The 24415-nt window shown below is 47.3% G+C and overlaps 1 protein-coding gene across 1 annotated transcript; it reads right to left on the reverse strand.

Annotated features, from left to right (window-relative positions):
* Positions 1-3058: 3058 nt before the first annotated feature.
* Ino80c (INO80 complex subunit C) lies at positions 3059-18479 on the reverse strand. The gene is made up of 5 exons (XM_051163097.1): positions 18270-18479; positions 11076-11186; positions 9645-9756; positions 8643-8710; positions 3059-3347 (listed from the first exon to the last, which is right to left on the reverse strand). Exons 1-5 carry the CDS (start codon positions 18420-18422, stop codon positions 3216-3218), a joined length of 576 nt encoding a protein of 191 aa, XP_051019054.1. The 5' UTR covers positions 18423-18479; the 3' UTR covers positions 3059-3215.
* Between the last annotated feature and the right edge of the window lie 5936 nt (positions 18480-24415).

Genomic DNA, 24415 nt, shown 5'->3' on the forward strand with positions numbered 1-24415 from the left:
CTCTTAAGGCATTTTCTTAATTAGCAATTGATGGGGGAAGACCCAGGCCATTGTAGGTGGTGCCATCCTGGGGCTGGTGGTCCTGGATTTTATAAGGCAGGCCAAGCAAGCCATGGGGAGCAGGTCACTCAGCAGCACCCCTCCATGGCTTCTGTATCAGTTTCTGCCATTGGGTTTCGGTCCTGACTTCCCTTAGTGATGGACTATTACCTCATAAGTGTGAGCTGAAATGAGCACTTTCCTCCCCAAGTTGCTTTGGTCATGGTCACCACAGCAACAGTAACTTTAATGTCTTAGGATCTCTAATGCTGTGATGAAAAGACCATGACCAAAAAGCAAGTTGAGGAGATAAGGATCTATTTTGCTTGCAGGGCAGGAACCTGGAGGCAGGAGTTGATGCAGAGGCCATGGAGGGATGCTGCTTACTGCCTTGCTTACCCTGACTTACTCACCCTGCTTTCTTATAGAACTGAGGACCACCAGCCCAGAAATGGTACCACCCACAATGGGCTGGGCCTTCCCCCACTGATCACTAAGAAAAGACTTTAGAGTTGGATCTAATGGAGGCATTTCCTCAACTGAGGCTCATGCCTCTCTGATGACTCTAGCTGACACAGAACCAGCCAGTACACCTAACTACAACAGTGTCTTTGTAGGGCTGTCTCCTCCCCTCCCAGGTCTTCCTTAGCCAGGCCCAAGGCCAGCTTAAGTTCAGTTTCCTTCACCCCAACAGCTTACCGACACTTAGTGCTTCAAAGACTTCAATCTGCCTGGTGTTTGCAGGCCGAATGCTGGTGAATGTGGCCTGGGTTTTACAATGTGGAATATTACAAGGGCTCTTTGCAGCAAGCCAGCCCAGACCTTGGTGACTGTTATCTCTCTTGGAAACAAACAGGAGGAAACTGCTAGCTAGAGATAAAGATGAGCTGCTGGTCTTTCTGAAGAAAAAGCCCCTTCAGAGACAATGCCGGACACTGAAAGCCATGTTCTGAATGTATCGGGTTATGGACTTCTGTCGCACTCCTTGCTCGGCTGTCTGGGAAGTTCTGTAGAGACAGAACTGCTATATTTGTGCTGACAGATCCCAGACTTGCTCCATGTGCCCATACTCCCACCCCACCAAAGGGGTATGCACCCAAGGCTTGGTCCCCTCTGGTGGCTCCCCTGAGGGGTGACGGGATCATGAGTGTGCTGACTTCCTCAGGTGTTTTTGTCACAGCAACAGAAAGTTGACCAACAGAGCTCTCCGACTTCAGAACACAGCAGAGATGACCTCAACTCAGAGCACCTAGAGGGCAGTTTAGTTTCCCTGCCTTGTGCCTCTTTCTTCCTTACCAGCACTTTGTGTGAGAAGCTTCAGAAATCGAGTGATTTCTCTACTCAGCTGTTAGTAATAAAAACACTATGTCATTGTTAGGTTTATCGCGGAGGGCTTCACATGCGCGCGGAGCAGAACGGCCTAATGAGTTTCTGTGTACTTAGCACACAACAGCTGACTCGTGGCCAGTTTTGTTTCCACACTACTTCCATCCATTTCCTCCCTCCCACACCATCCTAAAACAAATCCCAGATACCATATCCCTCTGTGCATAAATATTTCAACCTTTGCCTCCAAAACATGAAGTCTTTCATTCAGCACTCTGACACCAGCATTCTGACTAAAAGCAGGCGTTTAGAATTCCCAAATTCCTTCACACATCAAAATCTATCAAATTTATAATGTCGCGGAAGGATTTTAAGCTTTTTGTTTGAACCAGGATCCAAATAAGGCTCGCACATTCTCTCAGATGAGAAGATGTATTGGAAATGGTATTGTCTTATGTAAGAAGACAACACCTGTGACCTCTCCATAGAGCACCTGTCCTTTTTGATTATGGGTCAAATCCTATGACCTCTTCCGAGGAGATATGGGTTCAGAAAACAGTGGTACCTGGTGGGAAGTCAGGGTGGACACACGCTTTAACTAGGGAGACACCAGTGGTGGGTGGCAGTTTTGGAAGGTAGCTGAGTCAGGCCACGTGGTAGAGGCTCTCTGGAGGAAGTGGCTCACTGAAGGCAGGCCTTGAGGTGTTATGTAGTCCAGCCTTCCTTCTTGTGGGTGCTCTGCTTCCTGACTATAGCTGCAGAGTGATCAGCTGACTCGTGCTTCTGCTTCATGCCTTCCCCAGAGCAGTGAACATACATTTCTTGTCAGACATTCAGTCAGTGCAAGAAAAGTAACAATAGCGGCACGGTCTTCCTCACCCCAGGTAGGCCAGGTGTATCTCTAACATTGTGGACACTCTAAGGTACACCTTGTGGCTCCTCTCTTATAGTGATGAGACACAGCAGGGATTAGAAGGACTCACGTCAGAGCAGCCTGGATGTCAGTATGGTCTTAAGAAGACAATCCAGTGTTTCATAAAGATTCCTATTCTTTTCATATGTATGAGAGTTTGCTTGCATGTGTGTATGTGCACTCACAGTGATGGCAGAAGAGGGACTAGATGCCCTGAAACTGGAATTAGACATAGTTGTGCATCACCACGCGAGCGCTAAGAACCAAACCTGGGACCCCTACAAAAGTAACAAGTGATCTTAACTGCCGAGCCTCCAAAATCTGTTTTCTTTGACCCTAGCCAGCTACATTTCCTTTTAAGAGCTGAATTTATCCTCCTGGAGGCTACTGCTTCAATTCACCATGTGCCTGAGACAAAGAAATCACCAGCAGGCAGGCATGTTGTGCTAGGTAAAGGCATTCAACATTTCAAAACTCCCTGACAGCATAGTGGAAACCATACAGAAGCTTCTGATCCAAGGAAAGGCCAGCAGCCTTGAGCTCCGGAACAATCCAGGCCTGTGTGTCTTCACTGCACATCCTTTGAAAATGTTGAGTAAGAGTGCACAACTTGCAAGCAAAATCAGGGACTTGCTTGAGTTAATTTAAATGCATAATTTTACTGTATTTACTTATCAAACAATTTTTACTTGAGGCAACAACTGAAGTACGATTAATTCAACTAGGAAAGTCAAACTTGAATGGAAAACAACAACAACAACCCAAAAGACACACACACATACACACACAAACCCAGAAAAATCCTCACAGTAAAGCCAGACGTTCTTTCCAAGGCACAGAGCTGACATTTTCAGGTGACAGCAGAAATGCTTGTTTCTATGAAACAAGGTCACAAGTGCAATGTGATCTGAGGTCACTCCCACTCCATCTCCACTTCTCAGGGAACAATGCTCGTGGCCTTCCGTAGGGCCAGGTAGCCTGTGACCACGTCAGACGGCAGCCTTCGAATGTAGGAAAACTCTTCAATGCTGCTGAACCGCAGCTTGCTCTGAGGATCTGTGTAGTTGGCCTGGGTGAGAAACAGAAAGAGGGAAGGACAGAAAGTTGTTGGTGGAGATACAAACTTTAATCTTTTTCTACTTTACTCAAAGTAAAATTCGTCCTCATTATGTTTTGCTGTCACCAAGAACCCTAAGTGGCTCACTCTGGCAAAGACTCATTCATCTCTCCAGACTTGAGAAACACTCCAAGGGACAGGCTGGAGGAAGAAGAAACAGCCTCATCACATCCTGGGTCACTTCTTCCTGCTATCTTGGGGGCTTCAAGCTGCAGCTCCAAAACTCCCTGCCTTCTAACTCCCACCTCTGCAGAATCACGACTGGTCAAAGTGCTCAGACTAAGGTACTGCTGAGTGGTCAGCCCTCGGCAGAGCACGTCTCACCCCTCCCAAGGCTCAAGGACAGCAGCAGGGATGGGAAGGACCACTGTGAGATAGACGCCGTTTTCTTTGATGACAGCTTGATTCAAAAAACAGGGACAAAGCTGTTTTGGAGAACCTGTGGCTGTGCAGCAGCTAGGTTGGCTGTCTGGCAGGGAAAGCCGCCCTAGGGTCCTCAGCAGGGTGCAGGCACATCAACTGGGCTTGGATTATCTGGCTCCATATATGAGGCTATGAACCAGCCCCAGTGCGGCTCCGTATGTGCCAGCCTCACTCCTATCACCAAACAGTGCTGAGCTAGTTCACATCTCAGCGCCAGGAAGGCTGCTGGGTAAACAATTAGGAAAAAAAGATTTTGTAATACAAAGTGGTCACCAACAAAAGCTGGAACAGAGCGGACCCAGGAGCCAACATGCAGCACACTGAATAGAAAGGAACAGGCCAAACAATATCCCTGAACCAGATGAGAAAGGGCTATCCCACCATTCTCTGGACTCTGTCCCTTGAGACTGGAGGAAAAAACCGGCTGCTGCCCATGGGGACTCAGCAAGCAGCTTTACCCTGGTGCCCCCAACTTTACGATGACAGGCAGTGTTCACAGTCCCCCATATCCTCTAGGGCCACACACAACACTGACCATGCAGATGTCACACACAGTCATGCCTTCCCCCTGTGCCCAAGCCACACGATCTATACAGTTAACAAAAAACAAAACTGAAGCATCGCATAGCAGAGTGCCCTTTACCAACACCTCTGACCTCAAAGTCTTTTGCGTCCCCTGAGAAAGCCAGTGTTAGGTGGGGATCCTTCTTGACTTTTAAAATGGAAGCCCTTCTGAACAAAGCAAGCAGAGAACTTATCCAGTGGTATGGTGTGTGTCTATATGTGAGCACAGCATACAGTCTACATCTTCTAGTCAGGAATGTTCGTGGAACTCCACCCATGTTGTTACACATGGATGCTCACAGAATACCACGACACATCTCAGTGACAGAGTTTCATGGGACTCCAAAATTTTGCTAATAGTTTCTCAGAAACATTTCTGCCTAAGTTCCATGCATAGCCTCTTTCTCCTGGGAGCTGCATAAAAGGCATATTGCCAGGTCAGAGGGTTTTGTTCTGGTTTTAAGAAGAAAGTGCCACACTGACACTCAAGGGAGCTGCCCCAATGTCCTTCCTACCCCTAAACAGCTGGGTATGAAGACACAATTTCTTTACATCCAGGCTGAAATACACAACCAAACACCTCGGTCCTTCCAGCTGATGGTCTTTGAGCTACCAGTGAGGTTGAAAACCTGCTTGGTCATCCAATCTCTTTTGCCACTGCCTAGCTCTTCCTCTCCCCCTCCTCCTTCTGGTATTTCAAGACAGGGTTTCTCTGTGTAGCCTTGGCTGTCCTGGACTCACTTTGTAGACCAGGCTGTCCTTGAACTCAGAGATCCACCTGCCTTTGCTTCCCAAGTGCTGGGATTAAAGGTGTGCGCCACCATGCCCACCCCCCTCCCTTTTTAAAGTTTTATTTACTATGTATACAGTGTTGTGCCTGCATGTACATCTGCAGGCCAGAAGAGGGCATCAGATCTCATTATAGATGGTTGTGAGCCACCATGTGGTTGTTGGGAATTGAACTCAGGACCTCTGGAAAAGCAGTCAGTGCTCTTTACCTCTGAGCCATCTCTCCAGCCCCTCACCCCCTTCTTTTAAAGGACTGTCAGTGGTTGGGTAGCAGAGCTCTTCGTACGTTCTGAAGACCTTACATGCAGCTTTGGTAACTCATGCATAGGTGGCAGGGCAAGGAATCTGCTGATTCCACAGAGGCCTGAAGTAATGCTCTTCAAAATGGCCCTATACCTCTTCACAGGTGAGAACCGTTGTACCAACTACTAGTCATGGTTGAGGAGAAAGTGGACACACCAAGGGGCTAGCTTCCACGTCTGCTCATAACCCATGACTTCCAGCTACTCAGAACAGCACAGGGCGAGATTCCCATGTCAGGACAAACAGTAACTAGGGCCAGCCACATCAGCTTTCCTGCCTCAGACAACCAATGAACCGAGCGAAGCACACAGCGCCATAGACAAGAGGCAGCAAAAGACCAACAGCTGAGGGAACAGTAGTCAGAGATGCAACCCAGGAAATCATTCTAGTAAAGGGCTGTGGCCAGCCTGCTAGATGCACATATACAAGCCCTGTGAAGAAAAGCTGGAAATAGAATATGCAAAAAATTCCTTAAAAAGTGTGTTTCTCTAAAAGATAACTAAAGCAGGAGCTAATAATAGTCTGCTTTGTGTTATCTTCCAAGGAAACACGGCAACAAGGAACAGAAGAATGAGCTGTAGAGTTATCAGCTACACAGGAGCATCACGTTCCCGACAAGCAGTGAGTACGGAAAATAACCTCACACTGAGATAAGATGAGCTTAAGGACTCTGAAGACAACCATTTAGCTCATTTAGATAAAGGAGGCATAAGCCGGGCGTGGTGGCGCACACCTTTAATCCCAGCACTTGGGAGGCAGAGGCAGGTGGATCATTGTGAGTTCGAGGCCAGCCTGGTCTACAAAGCGAGTCCAGGATGGCCAGGCTGTTACACAGAGAAACCCTGTCTCAAAAAAACAAAAAACAAACAAAGAAAAAAAAAACCACACACACACACAAAAGGCATAAATAAAAATGTAAATGTCCAGTGAGCCAAGTACCCTCATGAGGAAAACTCGTGACCCAGCTCCACAGTAGGGCATCCTAAAAGGTACTGGACTAGCAGCTATAGTGGCTGTGTCTTTAATGATAACACATGTGACGCTGAGGCAGGGGGATCGTGTGAGCTCAAGAGTTCAAGACTAGCAAGAAAAGTCACATCGAGACTACTCATCCCAAAATAACACAATAAAAACCAGTGACAAAGTTGCCAAAAACAAAGAAAATTTGAGAAACTGCTGTAGCCCAGGGTGGTCAAAGAGTTATGACAATTAAATATGGTATGTTATCGTAGTCAGGACAGGACACTTCCTGTTCACTAAGACAAATGAGAGAAACCGTGGTAACAAAGCCATCGCTACTGGTTCACTAATCAGAACAAATACACTGAGTCATCAATAGAAGGAGCTAACCTGGCATCTGTGAGAACTACTCTAGACTAGCCTCTCAGTTTTACTGTAACCTAAAACTGTTCCAGACTGTTTACAAGCACCCAATTAAACCGACAGAAGACCAAAACAAGGGATAAAGGCACACGGACGGAACAAAGAAAACAGCTGATGAGGAGGTAGATTAAATTCACCCACATAATGGCCGCTGAAATGTGAGCCACATAAAGCTATCATCTGGAGCCAGACTGTCAGGTGGGTACAAAGCAAGACCCTCTCTAAAGGAAACTCACTCTAGATACAAAGATACAGACTAAAGCAAAAAAATAAAAGAAAAAATTTAAATGTATGGCAGATATGCCGTGCAAAGTTTGCAGAAAAAGAAAGCTAGAATGGTGTTCTAGTTCATTCTGCGGTGCTACTCAAAAAACACGTGGATGCTCTATAAACTAATGAGTCTTGTGGTGATGAGAGATGGCTCAATGGTTAGGAGCACCTGCTGGATTCCCTGCCTCAGGGTATCCTCAGAGGGTACCAGGCACATACATGGTGCACACACACACACACACACACACACACACACACATGCAGGCTAAACACTACACATATGAACTGTGTGTGTCTGTGTGTTTGTGTGTGCATGTATTTGTTTTTTTTTTAAAAAGCAATGAGGCTTAGTTCTCTCTCAATGCTGACACCCTGGTGAGGCCCAGTTGGCTGTATTTCAACATGGTGTGAAAAGAACAGACAAAACACAGGAAAGGCACCTGTGCATGCAAAGAAAGAGGAAAAACAGGCTCTTCTCATGACAGCTCTCTCATTCCTATGGGGTCTGACCCATATGTGACCCATTTTTAAGAAACATCAATTCATCGGGCCCATCTCATATTGGCTCAGCACCACCATATGGAGGCCCACGCCACAGCAAATGAGCCGTTAGGAGAACAAACCCTTTAACCCAAGCATGGAGCTATACGAATTCGACAGAAGCGTACCCCAGAACAAGGAAAAGGCCCAGGAGCTGAGGGAGTGGATTAAGTGATAACAGAAACAGCAATTCTCCTGGCATGATGTGTAGAACTAATGTGGCCAGTTTGTGACACACGGAGGAGTGGTTAATCCTCATTAACTGCCAGGCCCTTAAATGAATCACAGGTGGATTTTGGAAACAGCATGCTTCATTGTTTCTATAATTAGCAGGAAAAGCCATATTTCAAATTCACTAGAGATGAGGGAAAATGAAGCTGAGCTGGAGTTTCTCTACAGGTTCTGCACCTGAGTGGAAGCAGGCTCTCTGCCCCTGAGTAGCAGCACTCGCTGCCATCACACACCTCTCTCTCTCTGCTCCAGAGGCAGAAAGGGGTCACAGTGAGCAGGGGAGCATGGAGGACCAGAGCCACACAGTACCACATACACAGAGGGCTCCAGCCCTTTACACGTGTTGGTTAGCAATTCTGCTTCACTTGGGCAAAGACCTAAAAGTCTGTGCTTATTCTGATTTAAGGATCTGCTCTCCAGTGCTGGGCAGGAGGCAGGTGCTCTACCAACTGAGCCATGCAGCAGCCTTCTAACTCCCACCAATCGCGCAGGAGGAGTATCTTAAAACCTTAAGAGGAAAAGCAGAAGTGGATGTTCCATTCATGTTGTCTCATACAGTTACCAGTCAGAGAAAAAAAGAAGTGAAAATTCTGTGTCTTGCTTTCTGGAGTGACGGCCCCTCCAGGCTACCCACAGAGACACTCAGGTCACAGCATGAACTCTAGGCAGGATCATCAATTTAGAGAGACATAGCTGTGAAACCTTATATTCAGTGTTAATATAGACAGATGTAATTATACTCACAAGGAGGCCTGAAACATCAGAATATTTCTTAGCTGGCTTAAAGGATGGTGGAGCATCAATACTAAAGTCTGAAAAGAAGAAAAGAAAGAGAAAGATGACCAAGTAACCTTCAAAATATCCCAGCTCCCCCTCCTGGACTCTAAGCTAACATATGACAACAGTCCTGACATTTTCCTTTATGATTACACGCTTACAGAGTCTCTGAGGAGTAAGCACAGAAAAATGGGAGTCGGCTCAAAAATAGCACGGTATGTCACAGGCTAACTGCAGGCCTCAGCTCGGGACCTGCCCTGCCACCAGAGGCAAACCGCCCCAGTGGAACTGCTGGGTACATCTGCCCGAAGGCCAGTTCACACTCTCCAGCTAAGATGGACTGACAGTGATGAAAGGCCACCCAGCCACTAACTGGATCCGCACACCCAGACTCAAGCGGTCCACACCCAGATGACTAACTTGTCACCATCTGAGTCATCCCCATGAAAGATGCACAGCAAGACAGGAGAGGTGGAGAGGTGTTGGAACCTGAAGTTTCCAATGTCACTGAGCAGAACAGCTAACGGGTTTGGCCCAGGGCAGGACACACCACAGTAGGAGGTATTTACTCAGCGAGTCAGAGTGTAACCATTGTGACTGCTTGCTGAGACTCCCAACCTCACATTACAGGTGGGCTATGTTGTTTGTGAAAACAAATTTAAGGAGTAGATTTTTAAATGAGAAGCCTAATAAGAAACATGGACATTATCACAGTGGCACCTACTTCTCCAGACTGGAATTTTAAATAAGGACACTAAAAACCACACCCCCGTGGCAACACAAACAGACCCAACACAGACTCAGTGAAAAGGGAATACATGCATAATATCCCTGGATGGGTGCCACTGTATGGTTCTCAGGCGAAGAACATTTTCCCTGCAATAACACAAACACGAGCAAATAACGTAGGCTTGTTGTGAGGAGTTCCTGTCTGCATTACAAACACAGGGAAAGCTCTAGACAGCTCACAGTTAGGATCATTCAGTTGCCATGGCAACGCCCTTTCAGCAGCGAGGATCTGTTTGAGGTTCTTCCAGGTTCTATTCTTCTTGCCAGCTACTGCGCCACCATGGCCTGAGTGCTGAATTAAAGGGGGTTAAGAGAGAGGAGTCAGTGGGGGGTATGCCTGAAGAACCCCAATACCCACCATGCCCTGCTAGACCTGCCAGGCACCGCTCAGCCCATCAGCGACTGTCTGCGCTGCTGAGATCTTTAAAACTTTCTCACCATACTCTTTAATCTTTGCTTAACACAAAACAGTGTTTAGCTGTTCGTGGTGAATGTTCCTAGCACTCCCAGCACTCAGGAGGTGGAGGCAGGAGAATCAGGGGTTCAAGGCCAGTCTCAGTTACAGGATGAGTTCGAGGCCAGCCTAGGCTCCTGGAGATCCTTTCTCAAAAAACAAAACAAGCAAGCAAGCAAGCAAACAAACAAAAAACACAAAACACAGCTTGAGGGCTACCCAAACCCACAACTTTGCTGGTGGTGGAACAGAAATAAATGGCTATTTTTTTTCGGCATGCACACAAGAAAATAAATTTTTCACTGGGTTTAACCTAGTTGAATTCACTTAATGACCTCATTTTTAAAATAAGTTTAGCACAAAGTTGGATTTAATCTGGAGCCTACATCTCTAAAGCCCTCTGAGGGTGTGTCACTAGTGGTCCTGGAAAACCCAAATAAGCTTCAATCATGGTATGGCAAGCCTTCTGGAAATTTCTTTTTGTGCTATAAAGATTAAAAACATGAAATGGAAAAGACTACTAACATATTTGTAGACCCTGGTTACAACGGATTGCCAAAACTCATTAATAAAAAAATTTTAAAGTTAAGCTTTGGGCCACTGTAGCTGATTACTTAATATAGCCCTCATGAATGAAAGGTAAGGATTATTGAAGAGGACTCCCCCTTTAGTTATCTATTTCAAGTTTCCTTTAAAATTATTTAAGGCCAATAAAAAACACAGGGGAAGCCAGGCATGGTGGCGCACGCCTTTAATCCCAGCACTCGGGAGGCAGAGGCAGGCGGATTGCTGTGAGTTCGAGGCCAGCCTGGTCTACAAAGCAAGTAAGTCCAGAGATCGCCAAGACTACACAGAGAACCTTGTCTCGAAAAATAAACAAACAGCACAGGGAGCAATCCTGGAACAGATGCACCCTCGAAGCTCTGTCCTCTGGGGATTCTGAAAAGGCCTGGCACACAGGGACAGCACAAATGGCCTTTCCTGTTCTTTCCCATATATTTCTTGTCCAGTCTCCTCTCCTCCCCCCACTAATCCCCCATCAACAGCCCATGGGACTGAGGGAGGAGGGGACTCCAGAGCCATCCCAGGCACAGCTAGATTGGAAGCTGAGGTGCAGTTGCTCACAGCTGTATTTGTATAGCATCTTACGAGCTTACCACAAAGTTGGGATCCTTAAATGGCAGCGGTTTGGCAGCTTTTTCCAGAGGCCCCGAGCTAAACTCAGAGGATGCCATTTTATTCTCACTCATGGCTTCAATGCTGACACCCTTAAAAGACAGAAAAAAAAAATTCTTTGAAGCCAGGTGGGTTCCCCACTTTTACTTTTAAGAAGACAGGTATGCAAGTGCCCAGGGCTCCAGGAGGTAGCCTTAAGAGTCTGGACCTTAAGGGTCGAACTTGGTCAGAAAGCCCAGGCTGGAGCTAGTTTGGGGACTACGGGACATGGAAGTTTTGAGAGAGAGGAGGAAGCTGGAGGGATGTGGGTTAGCTGGCTGCAGCCGGAATGCAGCGCCCAGTCAGCTTACACCAAGCCTTTATGCTAAAAACCCCAAGAGAAAAGAAGACTAAGAAATGCCGTCTGACTTGGAAATCAATTCCAAAGAGAGCATTCTAGGAACAGAGGCACTGTCTTCATAGCGCAAACGCATACATGTCAGGTATAGGCCCTGTGAGTTTCTCAGTGCTGACACTGGTACAATCAAATCCTTTCCAAGGCACAGCTCACTCCAACATTCCAGAGCACTCTCTTGCCCCAAGGGCAACCAGGTTCTGATTCTCCTACATCACTTTCACCTCTCCCAGAACTTCCTACAAGTGAAACCTGGCACTGTGTGGCTTGCACCTGGCCCGCTCTGGTCAGCATGGAGCGTTGATGCCTTCACATGACTCAGTGGTTTGTTTCATCCACTTTCCTATTTCTCAGCAGAGTGGAATTCACTACATGGGTGTGTTCAAACCTAGGTGTCCATTTCCCTGTTGAACACTTGGTTTATCTTCAATGTTCAATTATAAATAGAGCTGCCATACATGTGTACACACACATCCACTTGCAGCCCTATAAATGTAAATAAATAAAGCTGTTGGTTAGTGTTTACTGTCAACTTGACCACAAGCCACCTGGGAATGAAAGAATGACAATGATGAACTGTCTTGATCAGAGTGACTGTGGCCTTGTCTACAAGGAACTGTGTTGATGGATGACTGACATGAGACTATTCTACTGTGGGTAGCACCGTCCCTAAGCAGGCAGGCCTGGGCTACAGAAAAAGCTAGCAGAGCAAGCCAGAGGGAAAGGTGGCGAGTAAACAGCCGTCCTCCACGGTTCCTGCGTGAAGTTCCTGTCTTCCTTCTCTCAGCGATGGACTGTGACCTGGAAGTGGAAGCTGAAATAAGTCCTTCCTACCCTGAGATACTTTTGTCATGGCATTTATCACAGAAACAGAAATCAAACTCTTCCAGACACAGTTAATGCATGCCTTTAATCTCAGCACTTGGGAGACACAGGCAAAAATCTCTGTGAGTTTGAGGCTGGCCTGGTCTACATAAAAAGTCTGATATGTAAGCTATATAGGGAGACCCTGTCTCAAACAACACACACACACACACACACACACACACACACACACATACACACACACATACACACACACACACATCCTGCCACCAAAAAGAAATCAAACTAGAACAATTGTCATGTTTTCACTTCTGTTGGGCATTTAGCTAGGAGTGAAGTGATTGTGCTCCTGAGAAAGTGTATATATATTTTTTTATAAGGTGTGTGCATGCATGTGTGTGTGCCCTCTCTGTGGGATCTGTGGCAGGAACAGAAATGGGCAGACAGGGCCATTCACTGTCACAGCAGTTCTCTGGGATCTCTGCACAGAAGAGTCTGGGCTCCTCTACTCAGAACACACCTCAGGGGAGACAGCTATCCCATCATCCTCCACTGCTCCGGTCTTCCCAGCATTATGCAAACCTTAAGCCTTAAAAAACTCACACTAAGTCAGGTGCTGCACACCTGTAATCCCAGCCCTCAGGGAGGCAGAGGTAGACAGATCACTGTGAGTCTAGGACATCCAAGGCTACACAAAGAAATCCTGTCTCTAAAATAACCAACAAAACAAAAACCAAACCAAACAAAAAACACATGAAAACAAACAAACAAACAAAACCCCAAACAACAAAAAGCTCAAAACCTCACACTGAAACCTAGCTTGTATTTCTTTATTTACTTGTGGTTGTGTGCACTACCAACTCTCCTCACTGAGCCATCTCACTGGCCCTCACATCTCTATTTTAAGAGGCTCTGACCCAGGACAAAAGCAGAGAAGAAGCTGATTAGAAGGTACCTGGAGGCTCTCAGGAGACCAGCCAGTGGTAGAACGAAAGAGATCATCTGTCACAAACAAGGTGGACTGCTAAGGAAGCCAAGAGATGCAAAAAGGAAAAGAAACCAGGACTACAGCTGTGGCAAGAGTACTGCGGAGAGAGTGTGGCCAGCTCCAGAGCTCCATCCTCCAGGCGCAAAGCAATTCACTGAGGGTGGGCAGGCGGAGGGTCTCTAGAGGCCCCAGTGAAAAAGTGTGGACTAGAGAGTCAGGATGTTCTACCAGGGAGAGGCCCCGCCCTCAAACCAAGTGCTTCTGGGGGGGGGGGGGGGGAGTGATGGTGGCCAGACAGATGCTTGCTGCTCCAGGCAGCAGCCTAGGGAAGCGTCCAGAAGGGAATGAGGTACGGGAATTGGCCCAGGAGTGGAGCACTGACTTTGTATCACAGAAAAGCTACTGCTTCTCCGACGGTGGAGGCTTCTCTGCCATCTCTAGCCAGACAAACCCCAGAGACGTCATACTGGTTTTAGCTGGCCTCTCCTCTTCAACCCCTCTCTCATGCTACTCCACCCTTGTTCCTCTGTTCCCCGCATTCACGGGCTCCATGAGACTCTGGTCTGAGTCAGGGTGCCAGGAAGGCCTTTAGTCAGAGGGAAAATCAAGTCTGCTGCAATAAAGTAAGATACAAGATGACCTAGTCTTTCCACACCGAGAAAGCGCCATTAGCACTACGACTTTATGAGATGGAATATCCAGCCCTGAGACACAGGGCCCGATGGAGCGCTGAGGAAGTAATGCCTAGAGCTAAGGCCTACGCGCTCTTTGCATTTCTAAAGGAGATGGTCTAAGTTCCAGGGTTGAGAAATGGCCTTGCTCTAACACACCGGAGTCAGCAAGGCCCAGGGGCCCCACCTACTTCAGCTGAACTGTAGAATTCAAACAAATGGCTTCTGCCAACAGCAGCCCTCATGACTGGGATTCAGACCACAGGAGAACCTTGTCTTCCCTCTGTGGTGTTTTTAAAAGAAAGAGGATGTCAGGTTTTGTTAATACTTAAGAATCAAACACAGGAGCCGGGCACAGTGGCACACAGCCTGTAGTCCCAGCACTCAGGGAGGCAGAGACAGGTGGATTTCTATGAGTTCGAGCCCGGCCTAGTTCTACAAAGCAAGTCCTGGACAGCCAAGGCTACACATGGAGAAACCCTGTCTCGAAAAACAAAAACAAAATGAAAAAAATCAAACACGCAACATATAATAGTACTCTGGACTAGGAAGCCCAGCTGGGGTACATAGTGAATTTCAGCCAGCCTGGACTACATAGCATGACTCTGTCTTAAAAAGGTGCCCACAAAAAGCAGGGAATAGTGAAACAAGTCCTTAATCTCAGCACTGGGAGGCAGAGGCAGGTAGATCTCTATGAGTTCGAGGCTAGCCTGGTCTATATACCATAAGTCCCAGGTCTAGCCAGGGCTACACTGTTGAATTTCTATCAAAAATAAAAACAAAAAGCAAAAACAAACAAAAAAATATCTAAAGAGAAACAAAAGGCCATCTTAATGTAGTGACTACACTGCCTGCTCCAGGCATACGTGAACATGAGGTCACATTATGGACAGACTGCAGGAGAATACAGTCCATGCAGCTGGAGACAACACCAGTCAAGAGCATCCGAGGGCTCTTTTTCCTGGTGCCTCCTAGGCGGTCAGCTGTGTCAAGATGAAGCTCCTTCCCTGCATCCAGCTGTCAGAAACTCAATGAAGTGGACGAGGAACACAAGCACCTGTGAGAAGCACACGGCCACACAAGTAGCTGCTGCTGCTCGGGGTGAAGAGTGGAAGTGTTATGTGGTCCGGGTCACTGGTGGGAATGATAAGCAAGGTTTTCCCATGAAGCAAAGCGTTTTGATCCATGGCCGAGGGCACCTGCTGTTGAGTAAGGGGCATTCTTGTTATAGACCAGGGAAAACTGGAGAGAGGAAGCGCAAGACTGTTCATGGTTGTATTATGGATGTCAATGTGAGAGTTCTCAACTTGGTTATTGGAAAAAAAAAAAAAGAGAGAGAGAGAAAAGGAGAGAAAGATATTCCTTGACTGACAGACACTGCTGTGCCTTGTGAGCTGGGACCTAAGAGAGCAGCAGAATCCGAGAACTCTTTAATCTCTCTAAAGAAGACGATGTCCACCAGTATGTTGTCAGAAAGCCCTTGAACAAAGAGGGTAAGGAACCGAGGACCGAAGCACCCAAGAGTCAGCATCTTGTCACTTCAGGTGTCCTGCGACATAAACGCAGAGCTCTGAAGGAACAGCACACTAGGAACACAAGGAGGAGGCTGCAGAATACACTAAAGTTTTGGGCAAGAGAACAAAGGAAGTAAAAAAAAAAAAAAAAAAAAAATCACCAGGAACAGTTTGCCAAGGGACATAGGCTGTCCTTGCCGAGAGCTTCTGCTTCTGAGTCCAGTCAAAAATAAGTCTTTAAGAAGAATAAATAAAGTTGGGCACTTGGGAAACAGAGGCAGGCGGATCTCTGTGAGTTCAAGGCCAGCCTGGTCTACAAAGCAAGCCCAGGACAGCCAAGGTTACACAGAGAAACCCCATCTGGGGGTGGGGGTGGGGGAACAAATAAATGATCAGAGGTTGGAAAATAAAAACAAAGAGCATAAAAGGGAGCTGGGCATGAGAGTGCACGCCTGTAATCTCAGCATCCAAGAGCCTCAAACAGGAGCATCAGAAGAAATTTGAGGCCAACTTAAGATACATATGAGTCCTAATCCAGCTTGAGAAACATAGTGAAATCCTGTTTCAAAAACCAAAGATCCAGTGTTAGGATTCTGCTTCAGTCCGCCCACCTGTGACGTCATTGCTTACCTGCCATGGGGGTATGGCCCTGCCCATGGCTATATAAAAGGACAAACCTTCACATGGCTGGCCCCCCCAACCCCCCTACCCCCACGAGCTTTCTCTCTCTTACCTCTCTCACCCCCCTCTACCTGCTCTATGCTTTTACTTTCTCTCTGTCTCTCTCTCTGGGGTACCCCTCCCCCTTTCCATCCCCTCCCCATGCTCACTTAATAAACCTCATATAATACAATATCTGTTGCCTGGCATCTTATTATCTCATCATCTCATTTTCTTTTTATTACTCATAGCACCCAGGCTAGTGAGATGGCTCCACAGTTAAGAGCACTGTCTGCTCTTTCAGAGGTCCTGAGTTCAAGTCCCAGCAACCACATGGTGGCTCACAACCATCTATACTGGGATCCAATGCCCTGTTATGGCATGCAGGGTACATGCAGGCAGAGCACTCATATGTAATAAATAAATTTTAAAACAAACAAACAAACAAAACAAAGACCAAGCCAAGTGTGTGGCACATGCCTTTAATTCCAGCACTTGGGAGGCAGAAGTAGGCAAATGGAAACTCTGAGGTTGAAGTCTATCTATACCAGGACTACAGAGAAACCCTGTTTCAAAACACAAAACAAAAAAGCACATACAGAAGAAATTAGCATGGTGAGTTCTAGGGAGGGCTGAGCTAGGATTATGAGTTCAAGACCAGCCTACCTTACTTTTTTTTAGAAGCAAAAATCACTGTTTTATGAGAGGCAATTATATCAGTTATTTGTGTGAATTATTAGCTTGGAGACAAGAATATATTCTGTATGATTCCATATTACATTTATTTACTTATTTATTTTTGGTTTCTCGAGACAGAGTTTCTCTGTGTAGCCTTGGCTGTCTTGGACTTAACTCTGTAGACCAAGCTGGTCTCGAACTCACAGCACTCTGCCTGCCTCTGCCTCCCGAGTGCTGGGATTAAAGGTGTGCACCACCACGCCCGGCTATATTACATTTTTTTAAAAAGCTGATTGGGGTAAGAGATGGCAGAAGACTGGTTACTTCTGGCAGGGAGGGAAGAGCAGAGTGACAGAATTGCGAGGCTGAGGCACAAGGACAATTCTCGGGGCCTCTCGGGAATGCTGTCTTATCTGAAGACTATCCAGTTTCCTTGCAAACATATTAACCCGATAAAATGCTAAGAAGGAGTAGGAGCTTCAGTTACCAACAGAGTCGCTGGGAAAACGTGCCACACAAGCCGAGGGACAGAACTATCTTTATAAAATGCAAGGACCCCGCCGGTGGTGGCGCAGCCTGTAATCCCAGCACTCAGGGAGGCACAGGCAGCCGTATCTCTGTGAGCTCGAGGCTAGCCTGGTCTACAAAGTGAATCCGGGACAGCCAGAGCTCTGTTACACAGAGAAACCATGTCTTTAAAAAAAAAAAAAGCGAGAATCCAACCACTCCTGGTTTCCGCCAGTTGTAAGTGGTCAGTGTGCCAACACGCTGTGCTCAGCACTTTCGTCATTGACCTCAACCTCAATTAAAAAAAAAAACAAAAAACCAGACAGGGTTTCTCTGTGTAGCCTTAATGTCTGGAACTCTCTCTGTACACCAGAATGGGCTTGAACTTGTAGAGATCTGGCTGCCTCTGACTCTCAAGTACTAGGATTAAGGGCGATCATCGCCCAGCTTGACCTCAACCTCTTAAACTCCAGATTTAACACATATAAGAAGAATGAAGGAACCCACTGGTATCAATCATTTTTTTATTCCTCCACGAGGTACAACTGGGGCGAACCCTCGGACTCCCGCCGGGTGCCTGCGAGATGCGCTACGGGTGACGCGCGAATCTCCAATGCAGAACGATACAGAAAACAAGTCCAGACAGAACTGGGCGTCCCTTCTCCTAAAATCGATTATAACCTCCCACCATTCCTAATGACGCAGGTGACCTTTTAACTAAAACCACAGGTTCAACCTATGACTCAAAAATACTAAATATGAGCACAAATTAGGATGTCCCTCAGCCAGCTCTGAACCTCATCATTGCCCCGCCCAGGCCCCTCCCTGCTCTGGCGCAGCGCACGCGCTTCAGCCTCCGCCCCGCCCCGCGCAAGCGTTCTCGGCGCCTCTCGGGCCGGCGCATGCGCTCTCTTCCCCGGACGGTGCGGACTGTGTACCTGACCAAAGCCAGAAGCAGATAGCTTTTTCTTCTTACTAGCGCCATAACCCCCTCCGCTGCCGTTGTGGGAAGGGCTAGCTGGCCTCTTCTTGCTGTTCCTAGCTATGGCGGGGGTAGGAGTGGCAGCCACGATTGGAATTTGAGCCGCCATCCTGCTCGCAGTCGGCCTGCGATTCCCCACCCCCACCCCTACCAAGGCTGGCCCAAGTACTTCCGGCTGGATGTTACTTCCGTGTTGATGCTCGGAAACTCCGCGACCCTCCTGGAGCTTAACGGACTCCTCCTCTTTGGAGGCGGGGCCCGGAAGTATTTCCGGGTCGGAAGGCGTGGGATTGGTGGCTGCTGCAGGTTAGGGGCACGTGCCTGGAGGGTCCAGTGAGCATCCAATCTTTTAGTAACTATTTCACCCCCCTCCCTTGGTTTTTATCCTGCCTTTAGCTATGTAGATCAGGCTGACCTCAAACTCCTGTAGCCTAGGTTTTTGAATTCCAAACCCTCCATCCTCCACCTCCCAAATGCCAGGATTACAGGCAGGTGCCACAATGCCCATTTCAATGTCTGTAAGAATAAAAGAAGGTTAAATATCAATGCACTAGCAGATGCCCGAGCTATTTGCTCAGTCTTCTTACCTGAGTTGAAGTTTTATGTACTGCACAATAGACTAGGAAGGTAGGGTGTTCTTTAGTCTTTAGGAGCCCAAAACTACTTGTTGCCACGCAACGGACATTCCTCCTCCATTTTCCTCACTTAAGTGCATACCGACAAGAAAAAATTAACATAGTTGTCAGGGAGGTCACAGACCTACAGCAATTCATAAATCTCGATGCCCCACTCTTGTTTCTTGTTGTTGTTGGCTTTTGGTGTGTTTTGCCTCATACTGGATTGTACTTCCCCAGAGATTTTATGCCATATTATCTGACTTAATAGTTTCTAACTAGGCGATGCATGTCTTTTGGCTAGGATATAATAAGGTGACAGCCGGTTGTGTCTTTCGACTGGGGATAAATATATCTGTCCCCAATTACGATGACTTGCAAAGCATTGATGCGTTATAATTATATCTGGCTGAAGCAGACATAAAGGGGTGACTCTCTACAAGTCACAGCAGCTGTATGCATCTGGGTATTTGTAACAGGCTGATGCAGAGGCACAGGGACCGCTAAGGAGCAAGGGGCTGGACAGTACTGCTACTGGCGCCTCTTGCAGTGTGGAAGTGTTATTTCCTCCCTGCAGAAATTTCCCCTCCCCCATCCTCATCTCATCTCTTTCCTTATTCCTTGTCTCAAGGACTCATGCAATCACTCAAGCAGAGCTCTTATTCCAGCCTCCCCTTCAGCTTCATTTTCATCTTCACTGTTCCCACCCCAGTGACTCAGTCTTCCATCTGATCCCTGTGGCAGTCTCCAACTGGAAGTCTGAGCTGCCATCTTTTCGTAATCCATCCTTGGCTCCAAGGCCCTCACTCCCACTGGCTGCTAGAATGGGTTTTTAAATCTGACTGTAGCACTTAACTTTCTCATATACAGGACCCCTTTATCCTCTAGATAAAAACCATAAAACTTTTTTAGTTTGGCACATTAAGTCCTTAATGACTTAGGCTTACCCCTTTTCTTTTGTTCAGTTCCCAACAAGTAGTTCTTTGTGCCCCTGCCAGAGACACATTCTGTTTCCTAGAGTCTTCTGGTCTCTGAACTCATTCTTTTGTTTCCTAGGCTAAGAATGCCTAGCTCCTGGCCTGCTGACTGCCCATTGTGCCTCCTTTCAAATTCTTCTTCTAAGAAGCAGCTGACACACCCTTCTTTCCTTTTCCCAGCCATCTGAATTTTGTGCCTCTGGGGACATTGACCGCTTCTCCTAACATTTACTGAGTTCAAATATAAGGGAGTCAGACAAGTGGCGTACCACCATTTGGCTTCCAACTGCCAAATCCAACCTCCATCTCACTGATTGCTTTCTCCCTGGAATTCTCCCTCTGGTTTCTGAAATGTCACCATCCTCTTATTTCCTCCCAAATTCTGGTTGTGTCTTTGGCAGTTGTCTTAGTCTACCAAATGCTTGGTGATGCGACTAGAGTCAAGTCCCTCTAGAGGTAAGCATTTTAAGCGTTCCCGGGAGTCATCATGAGCAGCCGTGATGACTGAACCAGGATCTTCTTCTTCTATTCCTTTACACTGAGAATTCCTGGGTCTGAGGCCCTCAGCCCTTCCAAGCCTATTTCCCAGCCATTCCAATTAACTCCTAGGGCTTGAGTTGCCGTCTCCCTTGTGAGCTGCCTCCTCGCATCCAGTTTTGGTGCACACTGCATTTGCAGATCATGCTTGCTGCCTGAGCCCTTCGTTATCTTCTTGCAGTCGCTAGAGTGAGGCTCATGACCCTTAACGTTGTTTTGAAGGCCATCCAAAACCTGCCATCTCCACAGACTGACCCCTTCCTCTGGTGTCTGCACTCCCTCTCAGTTTCCATTTTTGTCTGTCCCTTCTCTCTCAGGGCCTGGACACACAGTGCTCCTCCTGTACAGAAGTTTTTTTTCTTCCAGGTCTACTCTCCTATAGTCCTGGTAACTTCCACTCACCCTTTTATTTCTGGTTGACATTGGCTCATTTTTTAGCTTTTTCCTGTCCAGTTTCCTGCTACCTTGAGTCTGGGTAACTAAGGCTCACGGTAGCAGGACTGCACCTGCCTTTTAAACACTAATTCTGGACGGTGGAGATTAGAAGAGGGAAGAAGACTGTCACTTCCTGGCCCTGGGGAGAGGACCGGAAGAGAGTCTGTCTTCCCAGCTGGATGTAAACTCCCTGTGTGCAGCTGCCTGAGTCATCAAGGCTGGAGCAGCAGAGCGTCAGCAGACGGTGGTGATGAGTACCATGAGGATGCTGGAGGGCATCCATATAATGCACAAAACCTGTAAGCAGGCCAGAAACCTGCTCTGTGTCCACCATGGACTCCCTGGTCACAGCCCGCTACCAGGACAGGGAGACCCCTCTTACACCAGCACACTGCGTGTGCAGGTCACATGTTATCCACGAGCACTGGAATGGAGCAGCGAACACCTCTGGCTTGCTGACTTTCCGCTAAACTCCCAAACATCTCTAGAAACTTAAAAAGGCATCTCTCGCCTCCGCTGCAATGTTTGCCCTTTTGTGAGCTGCCTATGCAGCCTCCTTGCTGGTTCCTGAAGCTCCTGGGTCCCGCACCAGTGCCACAGTTCTTTCACCAACGGCTGCTGAAACCTTCCTGCGAGGCTGCTAGTGACACTAAACTGGGTGTACCAGCTAAGCAGAGTCTTGATCCCAGTTAAGACTGAAAGATTACAAGTAAATAACATGGCTGCTCCGTCTCTGAGACATAGAGTGTCTGTTTTATTGTCTCAAAAAAGCTCAGGAAATACAGAAGCTATTTAGGATCAGGCTGTTGCTGGCTAGAAGACAAGCTGTCCATTTTCTCTTGATAATGTGCATGAAGTTTGCAGATCATAGCTTGCCACGTAAAGCACGGCTAATGAAGGACTCCTCACTGATGGGAAGAAACCTTGAAACTGCTCAAGACAAGATGCTGAGAAAGCTCTCCTAGCAACCATGATCCCTTGCTCTTCATTTCATCATGATATGTGAACATGTGTGGAGCTCCAACCCATGCATCCAGCCACAGCCTCCTGCTGACCACCCCTCCCTTAGGACTTTGGGAGAATGCAATGAACAAGGTTCTCAGTGGCCCTGAAATGGACACAGACCCATTTGAGCAAAAGACTCTGATGTCCTCAGTACCTAAAAGAGTAAGTTCTCCAAGTGCAAGCCAGTGACCTGGACAGACCTTCTTCCTTGTCTGCCTCCTTGCTCAGTGTAGCCAGGCAAAGTCAAAAGAGGGCCATCTTTCCCAGTCCAGGTTGCCACCTGTGGAATAGGATCGAATCCCAGGTGAGCTCAAATGAGGGGTAAGGAACTCCAGTTATCCTTACTGCTGGGCTGGGAGAGAGAAAGGTGGGTCCAAGAGGAGACACACCTTTATTTGAGGTGCTAGGAAGTTGATGTGATCTCCACCCTTAGACCCAGTTTCACGAAAAGTGGGGCGAGGTGGAACCACACCATGTGCTAAGTGGAGGGCAAATGTCTAAGACTTGAGAATGCCCGTGGCCGGGCTTGGAGAAGCCATCATTAAGGTATTGTGAGGGATGGTCTCTTGACAGTATGCTTGGGCCCAGCGGATTTCTCAGATGCTCTTTATAACCACTGCCGTTTGAAAGGTCAGATATTGATCGTTTTCCACAGACACAGCTGGCACATCCATGTGTAGACATGGCTGCTCTGGCAAGAGATAACATTAACAGACCTTCTAGGTCTGTGGGATCCAGGTGGAATACAGACATGCCTTTAATTCCAGGAGACAGAGGCGAGAGTAGATCTGAGTTCAGGGCCAACCTGGTATAGAGCAAGTTTCATGTGTGGTGGTACACACCTTTAATCCCAACACTCAGGAGACAGAGGCGTGTAGATCTCTAGTTCTGGTCAGTTCTGTTCAGGCAGTTTGGTTGGGTCGGTGAGTTGAGAGGCAGTGCAGTGGAGTTCAGTTCATGGAATTCAGAGGCAGTTTTATAGAGACAGGCTGAAAAGAGAACAGCCTGCATAGATGAAGACAGAACAAGCCAGAGAGAAGGAGCTAGAAGATTAGAAGAGACTGACAGAGTTTGAGCCAGAACCGCTGAGTTCAACCAGCTAGCCAGAGTCCAGAAAGAGCTAGAAAGGGTGAGCTTATTCAGCAGTAAGTCTCAGAGGCTGAAAACATTCTAGGCCTAGGTTAGATCGTATGGACTTTAGAACCTTCCAGGACTAGGCCTAGGTTAGCAGACGGAGGCAGTAAGCCTCGGAGATGACAATTATATCAGGTGACTAAAAGTTACTTTTATAGCTGGGCATGGTGGTGCACAACTTTAATCCCAGCATTTGGGAGGCAGACACAGGCAGATCTCTGTGAGTTCTAGGCCAGCCTGGTCTACAAAGTGAGTCTAGGACAGCCAAGCCTGTTACACAGAGAAACCCTGTCTCAAAAAACTAAAAACAGCCAAGCAGTGGTAACACACACCTTTAATCCCAGCACTTGGGAGGCAGAAGCAGGTGGATCGCTGTGAGTTCAAGGCCAGCCTTGTCTACAAAGCAAGTCAAGGACTGTCAAGGGTACACAGAGAAACCTTGTCTCTGAAAAAACCAACCAACCAACAACAAACAAAAAAACAAAGCCCCAAAACAAACAAAACAAAAACAAAAGTTACTATTACAGCTATGCTCATGCAAATTTTGATCCCTAAAAGCTGTTGTTTTGCGAAATGTGAATATAGGAAAATAAATTTTATAGACTATTTACTTACTGGGATGATTTCTTAAATGTTAAGTAAATAGCAATTTAGCATTACAAATATAGCCCCAAAAGGGCTGACTAAAGACTTCCCAAATAGTGGGCTTCTTACCTTCCATTGTGAGAGGTGGTATCCCTCTAGCAGAGTGGCATTTCCCTGGCCCTTAGTACCCCCTCCCTTTGACTCTGTCTTTGGGCACTGGTCTTCCCAGAGGCCCCACCCATCACTTAGCATGAGCTGTTATTTTTACACATACTTTTCGTGCATACCATAGAGACAGAAACCGATGATTACTGTAATTCTCCCATCTCTGAGGTTCTCTCCTTTTCGCTCTCCCCAAACCTCAAACTTGATAATCCTCAACTGTGACGCAGTTGCCTTCTTAAATTATCAGCCTGCTTCATTTCCCCCTGTATTATTTTCCTAACTGCTGCTCTGCTGTTCCTTTCTGTTTACTTATGCCTAACACTAGGTTTCTTCTGTCCATGGTGCAAGCACATTGAGATAGTACTACAGACGGTCAGTCTAAAAGCTTTGGGGACAGTTGCTTATGGAATTAACAGAGATAAAGACCGGTTTTGTAAACTCGGGGAGGGGGGGGGAGGTGGGAGGGTGGAAGAGTGGAGGGCTGCGGAACTCTCCCAAAGACTGAGAGACCAAGGCCTCTTCCAAGACATCTCTTACTCAACCCCCATTAGACAGGCATCCCTGCCCCTGCTCTTCAGTAGCCGAGCCAAGCAGTCCAGCTCCCACAGTGCTCCAGCCTAGGAACACAAGGGGCAGGGCAAGGGGGTGTG

Source organism: Acomys russatus, chromosome 20 (assembly GCF_903995435.1).
Source record: "Acomys russatus chromosome 20, mAcoRus1.1, whole genome shotgun sequence".
NCBI lineage: Eukaryota > Metazoa > Chordata > Mammalia > Rodentia > Muridae > Acomys > Acomys russatus.

Excerpts from the sequence above, each read along its gene's own strand:
- Ino80c (XM_051163097.1), bottom strand. The coding sequence starts at position 18,422 with ATGGCGGCTCAAATTCCAATCGTGGCTGCCACTCCTACCCCCGCCATA. Across the intron at positions 11,187-18,269 it reads CTGCTTCTGGCTTTGGTCAG|GGTGTCAGCATTGAAGCCAT; the intron begins GTACACAGTCCG and ends CTGTCTTTTAAG. Across the intron at positions 9,757-11,075 it reads TTAAGGATCCCAACTTTGTG|CACTCAGGCCATGGTGGCGC; the intron begins GTAAGCTCGTAA and ends CCTTTAATTCAG.